We start from the raw sequence: 19,208 nt of genomic DNA, 5'->3' as shown, positions 1-19,208 counted from the left end.
TTGGCTAATTTCATCATATATTCATGGGGAAATGAAGAATTGATTAGCTTTTATAATTTATGAAGTGAATAAATATAAAGGTTATAATCTTCTCTAAGCACAAAGCAGCAGCAAATCTTAACTCCTAGGTCTTAATGTGCTTAATAATACCCAAAAAATAGGTGAACCAAAAGTGAAGTTTTTAAAATCTCAGGAGACCAACTCCACAATCTTGAATACAAGATTAGTGTCTCATGCATCTAGCTATTTGACTGTTTCTAGGCTAAGTAAGGCATATATAAGTAATAATACAAACTAAAATTAGTAGAAAAACTACAAATCTTGATCACTTTCTGATGTCCCAATTAAGTTTAAGTACTCAATAAAAGATAAATTATAATCAGATATCCATAATCCAATAGAGCAATGAATACAGAAGTGATATCAGGATTGAATTTTTTGAGCCTAGACTATATTAGTATATTGGTGTTAAATAATACTCCTTTGTCCCCTTGAGTTTGCTCCTTAAGAGTGGTACGGAGATTAAAAAATTAGATTGGGTGAGTTATTTAATTGTCCTTCTTTAATGAGAAATAAGAGAAATTATGTGTTAAACTTGTAGTGAATAATAAAGCATATTCAGAAAGACGGATTAAAATAAAAGATGGAACAATCAAAGGAGGAGTCAGGGAGTATAGTTCTTCACTAAAGACACCAACAGATCCACAGTTAGAGAGCTACTCAAAGGAAAATTTTAAAAACTAATATTCCATAATCTCATGTGCACTAACAGATTAGTACACATTCAGCAATCTCAAAGAAAAGTAATAGCTTGTCAAATCCATGTAAATTTTAAATATTTTCAAAAGGACCTCCAAAGTATTTAGGGAAAGAAAAGAAGCTCTTTTTTGGTTTTTAATTTAATAGATTACTCTGATACAAGGGATTTAACTTTTAAGTAACAAATCAATTTCATAGAGGGGTGTAAAGGTGTACTAGCAGCCCAACCCACCTACTCTGCTTTTTAGATAAAGGCTTTTCAGATAAAGGGATTAGGTAGCTTATGAAAGAATCTTCCCTGTGTCTTTGCTCTGCTGTGTCTTTGCTCTTTGCTGTTGGAATTTATGAAAAATAGACTAAAAGATTATTTCATATCAAAATGGACTAAGGTTATGTTTGATGAATGATTGTTAGTTACAGTTATTGGTTGATTTGAATAGCTGGAAGTATTGACCGAAAAGCAAGCTATAAAAGCCAGTTATGGAGACGTCTAACAAAAATAATTTGTTGGTTATAAGTTGTTTATTAGAGAAAAATGTTAGAGTATATAACATACTCTGGAGCCTCAATCATAAGCTTTAACTTTTTGCTACATTGGTTCCTTGAAATGGTATCAGAAACCATCGTGATTTGAGATGTTCATTTGGATCATCGGGTAGATTTCGGGTTAGGTGTTTCGGGTCGGTTTGAAATCGAGTTTTGTGTCTGTATTGTTTTTTACACAATTGTAAATCATTTTTTACGTAGCGTCAAATCGGGTTCGGTTACAAGGTCAGGAATAAATTTCGGATCATCAGGTCTGTTTTGAACACATTTAATCGTAACAAGAGGTCACGGGTTCGAAACTCAACCACCCCTCAAATTAAAGTGGAATATTTCGCACTAGGTATGAGGAGGGCATGTGATGCATCCTCATATTTAGCCCAAATGGCTTTCCTATGAGAGGGTGTGTTAGAATATATAACATATCCTGAGACCTCAATCATAAATTTAAGCTTTTAAATGAGCTAGGTTCCTTGACAAAGTAAGTCAAAAAGTCAAAACCAATGAAAAAGCTACACAAAATAGCTTTTTGATTGTCTTAAAAGTTAACAATTCAGATTTTTTATTTTTTTATTTTTGACCACCAAAAAGGCAACATATCATTTACCAAACACACTCAAATAAAACTTTAAAGCACTTTCCTTTGAAAGTACAAATAATGAGAAATCAAGCTATTTAGACAGGTAATGTAGCAAGAGTTGCTGCAAGAACCCCTAGATGTACATACATTGTTCATGACACTTAACATTCATATTGTCCCAATAACAACAAGCCTGGGACAAGAGAAAGAATGGCCAACCCTTTTGTCAAACATAGATTCCATTAGACTCTGGATGACTGGATCTAAATCCAAAATGCCCGTAACATTTCATTACTTCTGAACAAAAAAAAAAAAAAATGCCAACATTGAAACTTGTTAACTCAGTTTGATTCATTATAATCCAAAACCAAAAATTGTCCTCAATTTGCTCTATTGTGTTAAGAATTTGAGATATCTGATTAAATGAGCATTCCTATCCATGATTATGGTAGTAGAGAACTTGTGGTATCAAATACAGTTTCAAAAGAAGTGCATGTAGCGTTGATTGTGTATCGAGTTGCAAGGAGCTCAATGTATGACTTCTACCAAAGCCTTGTTAAATGAGCGAAGGTGCTTAAAAACCTTTACCATACGATCGTGATATGGTGATGCAATTTTGATTTTACCCTATGGTCGGACAGCCGTTCACCTTGCTCGAAAGAAAAAGGTTTTTCTTTCGAACAGTTAGCGAAAATTTTATTTCTCATCTATTTAATCTACATACTCGTCTACATGTCCAAAGCAATTACATAATTTTCCATTTTTGTGTATGAGATGCCCTTCATTTAGACCAACCTTATTACAATCCCCTTATTCTAGTACTTGAGCTCTTAAAAAGTACCAAAGAAAGAATTCAACATCAAGACTCCAACATGCAGAGCTGTAGACATAAAAAATTCAAATGGACGAACCCTCCTTCAAAATTCAATTACCTAACTCATACCATCATAATTGATACACAGTCCCCTTCGCATGTATGTTAGATTATATATGATGAATGATAAAACTGAACAATCTTCTTTACAAAACTTAATCAACAGAAATTACGAGGGAAGCCACAAATGAGTATATAAGAAATATTGTTTTTTTCAAACTCAAGGATCATATTTCATTACTAAACACTAACAACTTATTGAATAAACAATTGAGAGTTTAAGACGAAAAAGGGAGGGAGGGGAGAGGAGGCAAGGGAAGGAAGAGTAATGAGTTTTCCATATTTCACTGTGGTTGGAGAAATAAAATTCTAACTAACATTTAAGAAATAAGACCCTTTAAATACATCCCCTCATGTGCCATATAAGGGAAGGAAATCTCATCCCCCGGTTTTCCTCCCATCCAAACAAGTTGTGAGTTATGTTAGTAGATGTACATTTAAAGTTAAGAGAAGAGGTCCTTCATGCTCACCCTAAACAACACAATTCACTCTTGCTCACCTAAGGGTTGAATTAGCTACCAAAAGCCCAACATTACCAAAGTTCACGAGAAGGGTGGTAGATGGTAATCTATAAGACTATATCTACACATCCGTATCACTCAACTTCTGTGAAGAGTAGATCTTTATGTTCCAATTAGCAAGCACTTGATATGGAAAGATACATCGTTAAAGGCTTAGTTATCCTAAGGCACCTCAAGAAGAGTTCACGTTAGGAAACTAATGGTAGGCAGATGCACATCTTAATTCAAATTTTGGAATGAGCTCTATGATAAACAATTAACAGAACAACCTAAAGAATGGTTCTAAATTTAAGCAATGACCAAAGCTCTCAATCTGATCAGAATCTTTACAATGGACAAAGTTTGCAATGTGTATGGAACTGGTATCTGAAACATATAGACAACATAAAACCATGCAGACAAACCACAGTTTGACAACCAATTTGTGATTATGTTAGCACCACAATTAAACCTCAACAAATGAAAAATCACTGACTACCATCGCAGGTGACAGGCAAAATAGCATAAAGGCAAAGGCTTAATGCACAGAAGTTCCAATAATTTCTTTACTTAAACAAACATAATATAGAAAAAAATATAAAATTAAAGACATCTCTCTTTGCCTTTGAAACAGCAGAAGAAATTACAGGGCGACCTTTTGCACTCCATAACAGACAACTTTTTTTCAAAAAAATATTGGACACTAAATGTAACAACTCTAGGAAGTAATTAATGTGGAATTATATCAAAAGATAAACGAGTCATCTGTCGTCTCTAGAATACAATGAAACTAAAAAAATCGGAGAAAAGGGTTCTAACCCATTGCTGGTCATAATTGAAAGCTGAAATACAACCACTAGATGAAAATTGAAAGTTGAAACAAAGTTTCACTACTAAGAAATAAAAGTACAAAAGAAGCATAGGTCTGGCAAATTAGTCTGGAAGAGATAGTGGCAGCATAATGGGGTACAAGCCAGTCCTTGAATGCCTTGACCACCTATCTAAGCCAATTTCTTTGGAGCTCTTTATGGGGTGTTTGAAAAACCATACGCTTATTAAAATTACACCTTCATTAAAGTGTATTATTCATTTATTACTGGACAGATTATTTAGGTTCACTGTCCATTTCCCATTGACTATGTAAGCTGGAAAAAAGGTATATTAAAATGGCTTTTGTCTCTGTGCACCAAATGCACAGTGCAATAGAATTGCTAGGACAATCAACTCTAAACAAGCCAAATTAGATATTAGTACAATCAGAATGAATCAGAAGGTGTACACTGATACTTAACTGTAATTCATGCGGGGTTAAAATATCAAGAAACTTGCTCAAAGATATCAAGGTCATCATGTAAAGTAGCAACCAGAAAGCGAAACATGCATAAGGCTTCTAAAAATACCCTTATTTCAATTTCTCCAGATTATATACCACACTATTGTGATAATATTCTTGATGCCTTTGTTTGCATTACATGGTCCTTTAAGCCTCAACACAATCAGAAAAAATTAGGTGTCGTCCTATTGCTCCATTTCAAAGCAAAATATAGGCAGCTTGTAGCACAATACAATGCATGAGAACCTTATGAAGTAGCTTTTATCCAATGCCAATCAAAGAGAATAATTAATTTTTAGAGTTAACACCCCCGGCACCAATAGTATAACAATCATACAACACAATTTGAATTCGGCTATTGACAAAAGATGTGACGATAATTTACATTGGTTGTCACTTGTCAGTTGTCACTAACCCATCACAACCCTTCTGGTTCATCTGGGCTTGGAACCAGCATTATATGCAAATGCACTCACAGTAGTAGTAGTCGTAGTATAGTAGTAGTTGTAGTACACTCATATAAGCAGCAAAAATTGGACCAATTCAATTATTACATCATCACAAAACCCTTCATCATGAAGAATTCACCTAAACTGTACTAAAATTTATTTTGTTTTAGGTGCTTCCTTTGCTGCACTTCAATTAAGTGGATGTATGTCAGAATAACTAATCAAAATCCAAATCTGAATGAAATATATCCCAAAAATCCTTATTTCATTTAAAGCAACTTTTCTTCAGAAAAACCTGATCATGAGATCATATAACACAAGAATACCTAGGAAATAAGAGAATCCTAAATCCTAACATAAATACTTCCGCTACTAACCTAGAAATTACTTCTTTGATTGATTGTTAACACTAAACTATCACCGATCTCAAACGGAACATCAACTAAATTGAAAGATTACAGTGTTAGATTCCAATAACAACTAAAATCACCAACAATGCCACATTTTCCCAAATTGATCATGCAAAAGGTTTAAACCCCAGCAGAAATTAGGTAACAAATAGAGAATTCATAAATTAGAAATTGCTTACTAATTGTGCCGGAGATGTGAGAAATGATGCAAATCTAGAAGCCATTAAAGAAAGAATCGAGAATTCTCGTCCAAGGGAAACAGCGGTTCGTCGAACGATCATTTCAAAAATGACGCGAAAACTCTGCTACCAATTTTGCTTGCCTTTTTTTTTTTCTTTGAAGTGATGAGACCATAATGCGAAAATTTTTACAATAGAATGCCCGCAAAAGCCTAAATTTTCATCCTACTACTACAAAAATTATTCCCTACCTTCCATCATCTATCGGATCATCACTTAATTTTCATTGGGTTTTCCTAGACTAGACATTATTCATAGATTAATTTTAATATAAATTTGGAAATTTGGAATTTAGAAATTATCTATGATTGTTTAGCTTTTTATTTTTTTTTAATCGAGTTTTGTCTAATTTAGAAGTAAGTGGGACAACCCGTAGATTGGGGGGTTGCACGAGGATAGGGAGCAGATTTGTGTGCACATAGGTTGGGCCTAGTGCTTCTAATAGTCTTGATAAAATGATAACCCACCAAAGAACCAAGTTGAAAATCTAGTTGTTTGGGCTAGGACATGTAGATAAATGATTAGTATATTCAAATCTAGTGGACCTACGGATATTAGACTGTTGCCTAGGCTATGGAGAACACATTGCTATGGGGAATTTTTTTTTAAGCTTATTTTTTAAAATATTTGGACAAATAAGTGCAACCCCAAACTATTTGGAAAAATAAGCTTCAAAGGAAAACATTGTCCTAAACAGCGTTCTTGTACCCTATTGGGCTGGGGAAATGGATTTTGTTCGGGGGAATGGAAAAACGTTGTCAAGGACAGCGTTTTACCTATTAAAATTTCATCTGGGTGCAATTTTTTTTGTATGTTTTTACTTACATGGAATTTGTTGTGTTTAAATAATTATGTCCTGTTCCGTTGCATAAGCCACATTTGAGTCCTCTTTAACCTTAGACGTACTTTTGTTCGTACTCTACTAGCATAAGAAATCAGACGAAGGCCATTGTATTCCCTCCATTGAGTAGTGTCAAGCACGGGTTCAAATTGTGGCTCATAAGTCCTCATATAACTAATAGTGCGAAAATAACGATCCACAAAAGGTTCTTCAGATAAGCTATAAGCTGAACATACAGCTAACACGTGTGAACATGGATAGTGGAAAACCCGAACCTTTTTACACGTACAAGTGTGGTTTGAAAAGTTAACAATGTAACGCTTCCTGCCTTTGCATTCTATCCGTTCACCTTTTCCTGTTTTGACTTCATATTTCCCATTGGTTGTGTCAAATGGCTCTACACTGTGATATCTTGCCTTAAGCCTGTTTGCCTCTATTTTTCTCTCAATGTAGGAAGTGTACATATGATTAGAAGCAAGTCGTTGTCTAGCAATCTCCCTTTTCTTCACAAACCACTTGTTCACACGATAAATAGTAAGTTCAACATCAGCTGCAACAGGTAAGAATCTAGCGCCTTTCATGACACCATTGAAAACCTCTGCCATGTTGGTGAATGATTGCATGAATTGAGTTGAAGAAGGGACATTTTCATTGCAATTTATAGGTACTTATTCAATATATATTTCCGTACTAGTACACCCTAAATTCCTAACAAGAGCTCACAAAGCATTCATTGTGTACTCTTCATCAAGTGGCACCACAGTAAAGGTCGATTAGCTAGTAGGATATTTCATTTTCAATCTTAATTCTACCATACGTTTATCAAATTCACACACTTTATACAACTACTCAACAAACTCACAAAGAGACATATCAATTGTTGCAACAATTGGTCTTAAATTTCCACATTGATATCTCACTGAATTATTGCTTTCAATAATAACACCATTCCATCTACACACCAAAGGACGATCTATAATTTTCAAAATTTTATAAAATTACCTCAATTAGATAATTTTTAGAAGCAAGTATGAATAAGTTCAAGTCCTGCATAAGAAACAAAATCAACATTACTACAAGAAATTCAAACTCTAAAAATTCAATGGTAATTAGTTTAATGACCCAAAATACTCACCTTTACTAATCAATGTCAACAATGAAGTTTAAAATAAAGAAGAATATTAACAATTACACTAAATTTGGGGAAGAAATTGAAGGAGGATAGATAAGATTTGGAAGATTTAGGGTTTGTTTATAAAAGAGGGAAATGACAAATGACATGAAAAGAAGTTACTGGATTCGTATTTGTGCAGAAGAAAACGCAGTCAAAGACAACGTTTTTAAAAAAAAAGAAAAAAAATGAAGAAACATGAAAAACGCTTTCCCTTAACTGGTAATGTTCTTGATAGCGTTTTTCCCCCTCAACTGACCAAAACCCAATCCCTTGCCCAATAAGGTAGAAAAATATTGTTCAGCCTAGCATTTTTCATTGAAGCTTAATTTTCCAATTACTTTGGGGCATCACTCATTTAACCAAATTGTTTCAAAAAAAAAAGCTTAAAAAAATTCCTTTCTAGGGTTATATATGAGGGGAGTGAGCATACACCTCCGATTCTGCAGTGTCGTATTAGGAAGAAGTCAGTTGAGACCATCATTAGACTTCTAGATATGTCTAATGAGTTGTATAGAGAGTTATCCCATACTTCTCTTGGAATAGCCATTTATCATGCACCAACACAATGATAGAGCTTTGATTTCAACTTTTGTCGATAGGTGGAAATCGGATGCCAAGAACTTTATTTCACATGTCCTAGGTGAGATGATCATTATGTTGCATGAAGTGCAACAGATACTTGGGCTTGGTGGTTTGTTGCTCAAAGAACCTTAAAGGAGATACGAACCTCGACTCTTGATAGCCTTATTTGGGGAGCCAATGAGCAAGTAGTGCATGACGAAGATGTTTACCAAAGGGAGCATCAGCGTCGATAACTTTCTCTGCCTGTGGAAAGACTTAGTCTGTACGAATGCAGTCTACAACCTACTACATGACTATTGTGGGGTTGACAGTATTGGTGAATAAGACGTAAACCGGGATGAGATCTCACCCTATTTTAGCCATAAATGAGGAACATGATGAGATTTCATAAGGGTTAGTTAATCTGGCGTACTTATATTGGCAGCTGATGGTTGGGTACTGTCTGGGTGAGGTACATGGGTTCATCGAGATATAGCCTTATGGTGGTGGAGGTTGTTTTGGGGAGGGAAATGGATAGTTAGGGTTTTTATTCTTTTTGTTTCATTTTTTAATTTGAATTTAAAAACATAACCAATCATAATATGACACGTTGAAATTACCTTTTATTGTAGATTGAAAAATCTAGAAGCTAATTATTTGCAAATGAGGATTAAAGGTCGGATTTTTTATATATTTATATTTGTAGATATGTTAAACGTTGGATAAATTAAAACAATTTTTCTAAAATTTAATTACATAAAATCGTTTTCATTTTATCCATTTTTATTTGGTGAAAAAATCCAATAACTTAGATTTTTATAATAAAGTAATCAACGTTTAATATTACACGTTTAGTGGAGAAATAGGAGGGTAGCATAATAGTTAGAAACTATTTTTGTGAAAGACTGTCTCTCAAACATACGACTTCAAAACAAGAAGCTCACATTCTTATTTTCTCTTTCATTTGTATTAATTGGACTATTTGACTCATATATCTAATACGTCTCTCGAAGAGACCCAAAAAAAAAAATTAAAGACCATATACAAATGGGGTACTGCTCAGATCTATAATTCATTTATCAAAAAATACTTCATAAGTTCATATAGTTTCTTAATTTCATTACAAGAATAAAGAATGAATAGAATACTATCAACCAATAAAAATCAAATCTAAGAGGTTCATTATACGACATATTTTCATTACCCTAATGATATTAAATCGTTCCCACCTACTCAAAATTGTAAAACCAAAGAAAACTAAAAATACTAAGAATACCTAAACTGCTACACAGTACAGCAGCACACTACATTTAACAATTAACACGAACCAAAACGGACTCAAATCAGTCAGACTGCTTGAATCGGATTATTCTTCGCTTCAATCAGATCGGAATTGCTAACAGTGACCGGGACACCGACGTGATGAAATGCGGATTTTCGAGATGGAACGCTGAGAGGATTTAGTGAGAGCTGCCGTGGTAAAAGTGACATTCCTAAAAGTCCTTCAAAATTCACAGGTCCTGTCCAGTGCACCGGGGTGGGCTTTAAGACTTGATGATACTGTGAGTTTTCACCCTTATTATCTTCTTGCGGATGCGTAGCTTCATGCGAGAAGAATTGATAGTGAGTCGGGAAAAAGACTGTTCGATTAGCAGGCGTTACGCTGGTTGGGGGTTCCCGTGGCTCGTCATTTTGCTTAAATTCTCCTGTAAATGTGGCTTCCATGGGCTCAGTCGCAGGCCGCTCATTTACCTCAAAAAGCACATCAGAATATTGAGACATCCAGATTCAATTCGACAAAAACTAGCTATGAAGATGGGTTACTGTGTCTGCAAATTTGTGGGGTTTTTTTTTCACTTTGTAACACATTTATAATGAAAGAAAAGCACTAAAACGGACTACACTAAAAAGAATAGGATTACTAAACGGACAACTAAGAACTTTTGTTGCTAACTAACTAAAACAAACCATAACCCTATAAAATAGCTAATACTTTGAATCATTCTCCATCACTTAACGTACAAATTTCAAATTTTGTCATACTCATTTATTAGCACTAGGGATGGTCATGGGGCGGGTCTGGCCAGACCCGGACCCTATTTTTTTTGGATCCAGACCCGGATTAGGACCCTAAGGGTCCAAAATTTTCAGATCCGGACCCGGACCCTACGGGTCTGACAGGGTCTAAGGTCCTTAATGGGTCTTATACAAAGCCTCTTTGATTTGTCAAAATTGAACCTTTTTCGAGTTTTTTTTATTTTTGTAAGCAATTTATTATCGTATTACTAATACTTGTTCGAGTCCATGAAACTCAAATACAAAATATATCGTATTACAAAATAATTAGATTATATCCCGTCAACAAAATTGTTTGAAAAAGTTACCATATCTTGAACATTTCTGAACAAGAAGGATATGAAAATAGAGCAAAGCAGTCAGTGGAAGACCAACACTGTAATCTCAGTAAGAGGAGGCAACGCAAGGCTTATAAAAGTAAATAATTGAGAATGAGAATGGCCCACTCCCACGCCCATCCATTCATAATATCATAATTTAAAAATATAAAATTTAAAATTAAAATTTAAAAGTTTAGGGTCCGAGTCCGGGTCTTCACCTTAGGACCCGGACCCGGACCCGTCAAAAAAATTTGGATCCAGACCCGGACCCGAATCCGACGGGTCTCAAAAATTAAGACCCAGACCCTTATAAAAGGGGCGGGTCCTACAGGGTCCTGGACCCATGACCATCCCTAATTAGCACCCTTAATTGAATTATACATACCAATGAAAATGTTAAAAAATAACAAATGTCATTTTTATAAAATTTTTGCAAATGAAATTATTTTGGTGGATGATAGTTGATTACATAACCATATTTGTCTCATTTATAATTTGATTTTGTTTAAATTATAGCTAAATTAGGAAACGTATTAAGTACTGTATTTATAAGAATATAATTTATTATGGGAATACTATATATCTAACTTAGAATTTGATAAATGTTTAATTGAAAGAAAAATTTATGTATTCGATGAATGATTTTAAAAATATAAATATTTAATTTTTGATTTGAAAAATTCATTTAATCGATAAATTTAATTACGATAATATATATTTGTATTATTTTTTGAAGTTATATTTTTATATATTTTATACTAATAAATTTGTGCATTACACGAGTTTCTGGAGAATGAGTCGATAAGTTGTGCTTGGTACTTGCACATGAAGCAAAGAATGTGTAGTAGCAATTAGTAGCAAGAAATCAATAACTAAACATCATTTTTCATCTCCACAACGATTTATAAAAATATTAAAAGCGGAAAAATAAAAATTAGATTAGGGTTTGGGTTAGTGAATACGGATTTTGTATTGAATTATCAAACTAATAACATCTCTTATTTATACAAGATTAAGAGACTAAACTAGGAACTAAAATATTCTAGGGAATAATAAACAAATCATACTAATCATAATATTTCCTAATATATATGTATAGTATATTTTTCTACATTCCCCTCAAGTTAGGTATTCGGGTCACCACTATTTAACTTACACAATGTTTGTTCAAAAGCTTATGAGATAACAGCCTTTGTAAGTATATCTGCTATTTGATCTTACAAAGGGAAGAATTATGATCTTGTTCTCCAATTTCTCCTTTATGAAGTGCCTATCAATCTCCACATGCTTGGTGAGGTCATGTTGAACCAGATTTTCTGAGATACTAATTGCAGCTTTGTTATCACTAAACAATTTGCATGCCTTCTTCTGTGGGAAGTGTAGTTCACTCCGAAGTTTCTTTAGCCATATAACCTCAATAATACCTTTAGCAATTCCCTGAAACTTTGCTTCTGCACTAGATAAGGAAACAACCTTCTGCTTCTTGCTTTTCCATGTAACAAGATTTCCTCCTACCAAGGTAAAGTACCTATAAGTTGACCTTCTATCATCTCAGTCTCCTGCCCAGTTTGTATCTGTATAGGCTAGAAAATCTAAGTGATCATTTTTTCGTAAAAAGAATGCCTCTACTACTAGTACCTTTCAAATACCTTAGGATTCTCATTACTGCTGTCATATGTTATATCTATGGTCAATGCATGAATCTGCTCACTACTCCAACAACATAAGCAATGTCTAGCCGTGTGTGAGATAGATAGATCAGTTTGCCTACCATTCTTTGATATTGTCCTTTGTCTGCCAACTTTTCTCCCATGATCATCTGAAGACCATGACTAGCTATGATATGTGTCTTTACAGGCTTACAATCAAGCATGCTCGTTGCTGCTCGTAAATTAAGGATGTATTTTCTCTGGGTAATAAAGATGCCTCCTTTTGACCTTAATACCCCAATGCCAAGAAAAATACTTCAGTTGTCTTAGGTCTTTCATTTCAAATTCTCGTGAGAGTTGCTCCTTAAAAACACAGAACCCTGATTGAATCAATGTTGGCTACTGTAAAGAAGGATTTAGAGTAATCTACCCCATAAGTTTGAGTATATCTTTGTGCTACCAATCTAGCTTTGTACATCTCAATAGTACTATCGACAAAATATTTGATGGTGTATAACCATCTGCATCCAACAGTCTTCTTCCCCTTTGGTAGCTCACACCTCTTCTATGTTTCATTTTTGTCAAAAGTAGATATCTTTTCTTTCATTGCCTTTTAAAATAGCTTCTTCAACATTGTTGGGCAAAACACTCGAATAAAGAGAAGTATTGAAGGCCACTGTTGTCTGTGAAAGAGCCTCATTATTCTCCCTATTTACAGGATATCTAGATCTTTGTGCCTCAAACTCAGGATCATATCTCCTAGGGGGAATTCCCCTTGTACTCCTAGGGGGAAACTCATACGTGTTTGGTATATCAACATGGGCTACATGATCAAGGTTATTATCAGGAACTTTTTGAAGTTTAGGAATTACCTCTTGTGGTGCAGGATGTTCAAGGACTTGAGTGGTAGGGAGAGGAGATACTATGTATTTGGTAACAACCTTGGTAGTCTCGCCTACTTTCTCTTTTGGATCCAGATTACTTACAACTGGCCTATATTAACTAGCTTAGGTCATCACTACTAACGCTCTCCCCCTGAGGATCAGGATGGGGGTAATAATAGGATTGTTCAAAGAAATCACAATCTATAGTAGTATACATGCGATTATAAAGAGGGTTAAAGCACCGGTAACCCTTTTGATTCACCCCATAGCCAAGAAAAACACACTTACTTACCCGTGGTTCGAGTTCTATTCGAGTCTATCTTGAAAGATGTACATAAACTATGTACCCAAAAATACGAGGAGGTAAGGAGTGAGATGAGGAAGAGAGACAAAGGATCCCAAGGTAGTGTGCGGAGTTTTGTAGTTGAGGGGTTTAGAGGGAAGGCAATTGGTGAGATAAGTAGCTGTAGCAAAAGCTTCAAGTCAGAAGGAAGCAGGAGAATAAGACTCTATTAAGAGAGCTCGGGTGATTTCAAGCAAGGACCGGTTTTTGAGTTCGACAATCCTAATTTTGTTGTTGGGTGTCAGGACAAGAAGCTTGGTGAATCATCCTGTGGTTAGAGATGAATTGTTTCATGGCTAGGTTAATGTATTCTCCCCCATCGTCAAATCGTAATATTTGTGGTATAGCATTAAACTGATTTCGAAGCATATTATAAAAGGCAACAACAACCGAAAAACCTCAGATAAAATACAACCAAGTTATACGAGTACAATCATCCACAAATAAAACATAATATGAAAATTTATGAGTACTAAACTCTGGAGCTGGCCCCCATACATCATAATGTATTAAGGAAAAAGGTCTAGTAAAGTGGGTTACACTAGGCAAATATGAATGTTTATGACTCTTGGCTAAGACACAAGCTTCACAATTAAAAGACATAATAGTGTTTTTAAACGACAGAAATAAATGTTTGAGATAAGCTAAGGAAGGATGACCCAGAGTTTGATGCCACATCCAGAGATGATAATCAGGGGACCCGCGAGTAAGCATAGCCTGACTTTGTTGAAGTGTCTCATACACGTAGTATAAAACTCCTTGTTCAGTACCATGTCCAATGATTGTCCCGGTCAGAGCATCCTGCACAATACAACCATCACATTTTAGGTGAACAATACAATTTAATTCCCTAGTTAACTGACTAACAGATAGAAGTTTATGAGTTAAACTAGGAATTCAAAGACAATTTTTTAACTTCATAGAAGAAGTAATATCAACAATACCAGCCTGAGTGGCTTCAATACATTCCCCATTAGTAGTTTGAATTTTAGTACGAGGAGTAGCGGTGGTTGAGAGAAGATCAGTAGGTTCATAGGTCATCGTATCTATGGCTTCGCAATTAAAAATCCAAGAGGACAAATTGGGTTTACATAACAAAGCACTATTTTCATTTGATGATGATAAAGGGTTATGGGACGTAGGTTTTTGGGTAAAAAATGGGTTGTTAGTGGGTCACATGGGACGTGGGTTGTGGGTAGGTTTTAGGGTGTGTACCCCCACTATAATAGAGATTTTTTTGAAACCCCATATCCCATATTCCCATTTCTTTTTTCTTTCATTCTCTCTCATCATAAACCCCTCCTTCCTTTTTTAAGGATTCTATATCTTGTTTGCCATGATTGACGCCTCATTTTCATCATTGTTATCGACACTGCACCTCTCATTACTCCTTTCATTACCTGTCAGTGGTTTATGAGTGTCACTTGCTGCCTCCTGCGGTGGTTTCCAGTCGCCAGGAAGGACGATAGTAAGATTAGCCTTGTCGTTGATCCGGGAAACTGTGGCCTTGGTGGCGACTTTTCTTTGTTTGAGTTCATCCCACAACTCCGAGTACCCTACTAACTTGAAACAACCTTCTCTTGTGTGACGTGAACCTCCAAAGTGGGTGCACTTAAGGTTACTCTGATCTTCATGCCGGGATGAGGGAATTTTTGACCGGTGGTGAATTTCCAGATCATTACCAATCTTTGAGGGATTTGGTCCCAATGATGAGGTACCGATCATTTTGCCACGTCGGGCTATTTCTCGACGAATGGTGGCGTAGGCGGCGTCCAAGGTTGATAAGGGATCTTGATGTAAGAGATCTCGATGTTCTTTGTCGAGATTATCGTTAACTCCGACGAGAAATTTTGGAAGACCTTTGTATGTAGGTATTAGAAATGGTTTTTTCTTCATCATATTTCATAGGGTTTGGTTTTCGGCGACCGATTTCAGCCCATAGTGTTTTTAGTTTTCCAAAGATAACATCAACCGAGTCATTATGTTGTTTAATTAATGCTGCTTTGGAGCTTAAATCAAACACCTGTCTCAATTCCTGTCTATAATTCCCATGTAGAATAATCGAGAAAGTGATGGACAAGATAAATGTCGATATTAGCGATAAGCCATAAACGAACAACCGAGTCTCTTTGAGTCCATTCTGAGGGATCTGTGGGTTGAGAGGGGGGCGATGATGTGATTGAGCTGTCCCATAACTTCTTGGCAATGTAAATTAATTTACACCAGTTGGTGTAATTTTGATAATTGAGTTTTTCGGCAACCTTTAATTTTGGCGCCGATAAGTCTGAGTTTCGAGTGGTTCGGTTCATTTGTAATAACAATAGGAACATATGTTCCATTTGATCGTTGGTAATAATTTGTTGGTTTGTGTTTGGGTTTTGGTTGGTTTCATCCATGGCAAAAGGTAAGTTTTGGGTAAATGATGATTGCTAAAAACGATTTTTTCTGATCACGAAATGAATCTTACAGCTCTGATACCATAAAAAGATTAAAAGCGAAAAATAAAGATGAATTAGGGTTTGGGTCAGTGAATACTGATTTTGTATTGAGTAATCAAAGTAATAACAACCCCTATTTATACAAGATTAGAAACTAAACTAGGAAACAAAATATTCTAGGGCTTAATATACAAATCATACAGATCATAATATTTCCTAAAATATATGTGCAGTATATTTTCCTACAATTTACACAGTTTTTATTAAGCGGCTGCTTGTGTTCGTCTCATCTCCACAACGATTTCAGAATTTAAAGATTGTACATTTGCAATTTTTTGGGAGACACGATAAAAAATGATAGAAATGGTCAAGGAACCAACTCAACCAAAAGCTTAAGCTATTGGTTGACGCCCCATGATTTTTTATATACTCGAACACACCCCTTCACACGAGAGCCCATTGGACTAAAAGTGTGGATGCGCACATGCACTGAATATTCCACTTTAAATGAAGGATGGTTGAGATTCAAATCTTTGACCTTTGGTCACACTGGCTTCTGATACCATGTTAATGAACCAACTCAATCAAGAGCTTAAATAGATGGTTGAGGCTCCAAGATATGTTAAATACTCTAACACGCCCCCTCACACGAGAGCCCATTCGGCTAGAAGTGTGGATGCGCATAAGCGTTGAATACCAAATCAAAGAACCAACTCAACCAAAAGCTTTGTGCAATATACATCACATATTTTTGGGAACTAGGGAGTATGAAGAAATAAACTAACCATATTTGGAACCATGTCAAAAACGCTTGATCTCCTCTTTCGACGAGCGACATTTTTTAGTCGAATGAAATACTTCTGAGCATGACTAGCTATCTGGATTGGAGTCCTTGAAACCACACAGTCGCGAGCTATCCTTTTCCAATCTCCTTTACCATATTTCTGAAGGCCAACTAAAAATTTTCGGTGCTCCTCCTCACTCCATGCTTTACCTAAACCAGGTGTGAAGCTAAAATTTTGAATTAGGAGGCCAAATTGTCAATATACTAGTAGATTATTTACTATATTAAAATTCAATTAGAATCATTTTTAAATTGAAATGAAAACTTGAATCATAGCAAAACATTTAACAGATGAAGTTGAGACTTATAATTATCCATTTTGAAAAAAAAGTATTTTTGACTTTATATATTTGCATAATAAGTCTCCAAAAAAATACTATTAAAATTACGATAGCAAAAATATAACACACGCTAAGGGTGAATGTGAAATTATAAAAGATAAAGAGTAATGACATTATAATATAAATTTATGAATCTATAAAAAATAATACTTTAAATTATGATTTGATCCCTTAACCTAAGATGACAAAAGTGTTACTCCAACTATTGAGCAGTAATAATTTTTGTTATATTTTTTGCACTATATAAACTATATATCATAAAACTAAGCTGAGACCAACGCAAAAAAATACAAAGGATCGCATTTTCGACAAGAGGACTCATGTATCTTCGCCTATGACCTAAACACGGTATTGAATCAAACAAAATCAAAAGCCACAACAAACTGGACAAGATTTCACATCGATAAAATAGTATATTGTAGATTTGCATATATATTGGGTGAGCTAACCCTTCTACTACATTATGATTTTGGGAAACAACGGACCTCAACAAGTGTATATGCAAGTCAACACTCTTGACTAGTGGGTTTGTGGGCTCGAACCCACAGGTGTCTCGTGTCCACACAAGCGGATCACGGAGAGATTATGTGACGGCTTAATACAAACTTTTCAAACGTGATTCAATTAAACACCAAAAAAAACTTTATCTCAAAACAAATTCTAATAAATTAAACATACCTTTTTTCATATTAGTAGGGTGATTAGAAGAGCAAGAAGCATGATTAGGATCATCAGAAAGACACCCATCAACACGAAGAAGATCAGAAGAAGAGGGTGATGATAAATTAGAGTGATGATGAGATATATCTCCCATATTTGCACTTTTTTTAATGAATGGACCATTAATTTCTGTAGCTCCAAATAATCTAATCCCGAGGTTATCACTTCCATTAGAATGTGCGGAGGAATTTGTGGCGGCGGCATTGTTACGAGTTGGGCAAGTGCGGGAATTATGGCCATGCTTGGAGCAATGAGAGCAGCGACGTCTCATGGCGGAATGAAAAGAGATGTTAGAAGAGAGAGAAGATTTGCAAGGTTTATGAGATAATTGGATTAGAAATTAATTAATCAATTGTTATAGAAAGTCAATTAAAATAAAACTTCTTTTTAAGAGATTGTTAGGGTTTTGACTGAGTTTGTTATACTTACTAAAATTAGAAAGTTAGTTATAGGATATTATAATACAAGTATATGTATTATCTCAGTTTTGTAATATATAGAAGACACAAATATAACTAAAAAAAAAAACCAACACGTCTCTTTATTATTTTAATATTTTTTTTTGATAAAGAGATGTTTTTTAATTAATTTGTTGTATTAAGGTAATTGATTGGATGATTGTATTAGTTTGAGTTTGCATTGATGGATTGTATTTGGAGTATATGATTTTGTTCAATATCAATTTTTCGGAATTTAAAAAAGGGTACGCCGGTTTTAAGGTGTAAAAGTGTAAAAATGAATGAAAATTTGAACATATAATCCGATCTTTTATGTTCTAGTTATTTAATAGCTATGCTTTTGAAAAAATTGTTTAAGAGAAGAGTATCTATTAAAAATAGATATTACTAACCTATATAATGAATTATAAATTCTTGTTTAGGACCATTTCAAAATCCTAATGCTTGTAACACCCCTGAATTTCCGACCCCTTAACGAAACCAAAACCGTAAAGGACGGGAGGAAATTCGGGTGTTACATAAAAGAAAAGGAAAAGAATTTAGATAAACGTTAAATATTAACTTTTGTTTTTCTACAAACGAAATCAAAACCGTAAAGGACGGGAGGAAATTCGAGTGTTACATATTTTATATGTGATTATTTTTAAAGTTTGTGTGATCACGTTTTTATAAGGCTTATGCAATCACATTTAAGGTTAATATGATCCTTTTAAGGCCTATATGTCACTTTTAAGGCTCTCATGGACAAGAAAATTAATTGTCCAACAAAAAATAAGAAATGAATTCAACTATTAAATTCATGTAACAAGGTC

The 19,208-nt window shown here is 34.7% G+C and overlaps 2 protein-coding genes across 2 annotated transcripts; both read right to left on the bottom strand.

The window, feature by feature from the left end:
* Positions 1-9,501: 9,501 nt before the first annotated feature.
* Positions 9,502-10,241, bottom strand: LOC130806267 (uncharacterized). The gene has a single exon (XM_057671279.1). It carries the CDS (start codon positions 10,103-10,105, stop codon positions 9,671-9,673), a length of 435 nt encoding a protein of 144 aa, XP_057527262.1. The 5' UTR covers positions 10,106-10,241; the 3' UTR covers positions 9,502-9,670.
* Positions 10,242-12,949: 2,708 nt separating this feature from the next.
* LOC130805766 (uncharacterized) lies at positions 12,950-18,238 on the bottom strand. The gene is made up of 5 exons (XM_057670552.1): positions 17,874-18,238; positions 17,510-17,550; positions 16,819-17,044; positions 14,255-14,396; positions 12,950-13,356 (listed from the first exon to the last, which is right to left on the bottom strand). Exons 1-5 carry the CDS (start codon positions 18,207-18,209, stop codon positions 12,950-12,952), a joined length of 1,152 nt encoding a protein of 383 aa, XP_057526535.1. The 5' UTR covers positions 18,210-18,238.
* Between the last annotated feature and the right edge of the window lie 970 nt (positions 18,239-19,208).

This window comes from Amaranthus tricolor, chromosome 2 (assembly GCF_026212465.1).
Source record: "Amaranthus tricolor cultivar Red isolate AtriRed21 chromosome 2, ASM2621246v1, whole genome shotgun sequence".
In the NCBI taxonomy this organism is placed as follows: domain Eukaryota; kingdom Viridiplantae; phylum Streptophyta; class Magnoliopsida; order Caryophyllales; family Amaranthaceae; genus Amaranthus; species Amaranthus tricolor.
Note: the sequence above shows the minus strand (reverse complement) of the source record. Positions and strands in the feature narration are given on the sequence as shown.

Coding starts and splice junctions, on each gene's coding strand:
- LOC130806267 (XM_057671279.1), bottom strand. CDS start 10,105: ATGTCTCAATATTCTGATGTGCTTTTTGAGGTAAATGAGCGGCCTGCG.
- LOC130805766 (XM_057670552.1), bottom strand. CDS start 18,209: ATGAGACGTCGCTGCTCTCATTGCTCCAAGCATGGCCATAATTCCCGC. Junction 17,551..17,873: donor TGTTTAATTTATTAGAATTT/GTTTTGAGATAA, acceptor TTTAGGTCATAG/GCGAAGATACATGAGTCCTC. Junction 17,045..17,509: donor TGTCGAAAATGCGATCCTTT/GTATTTTTTTGC, acceptor TCAAAATTTTAG/CTTCACACCTGGTTTAGGTA.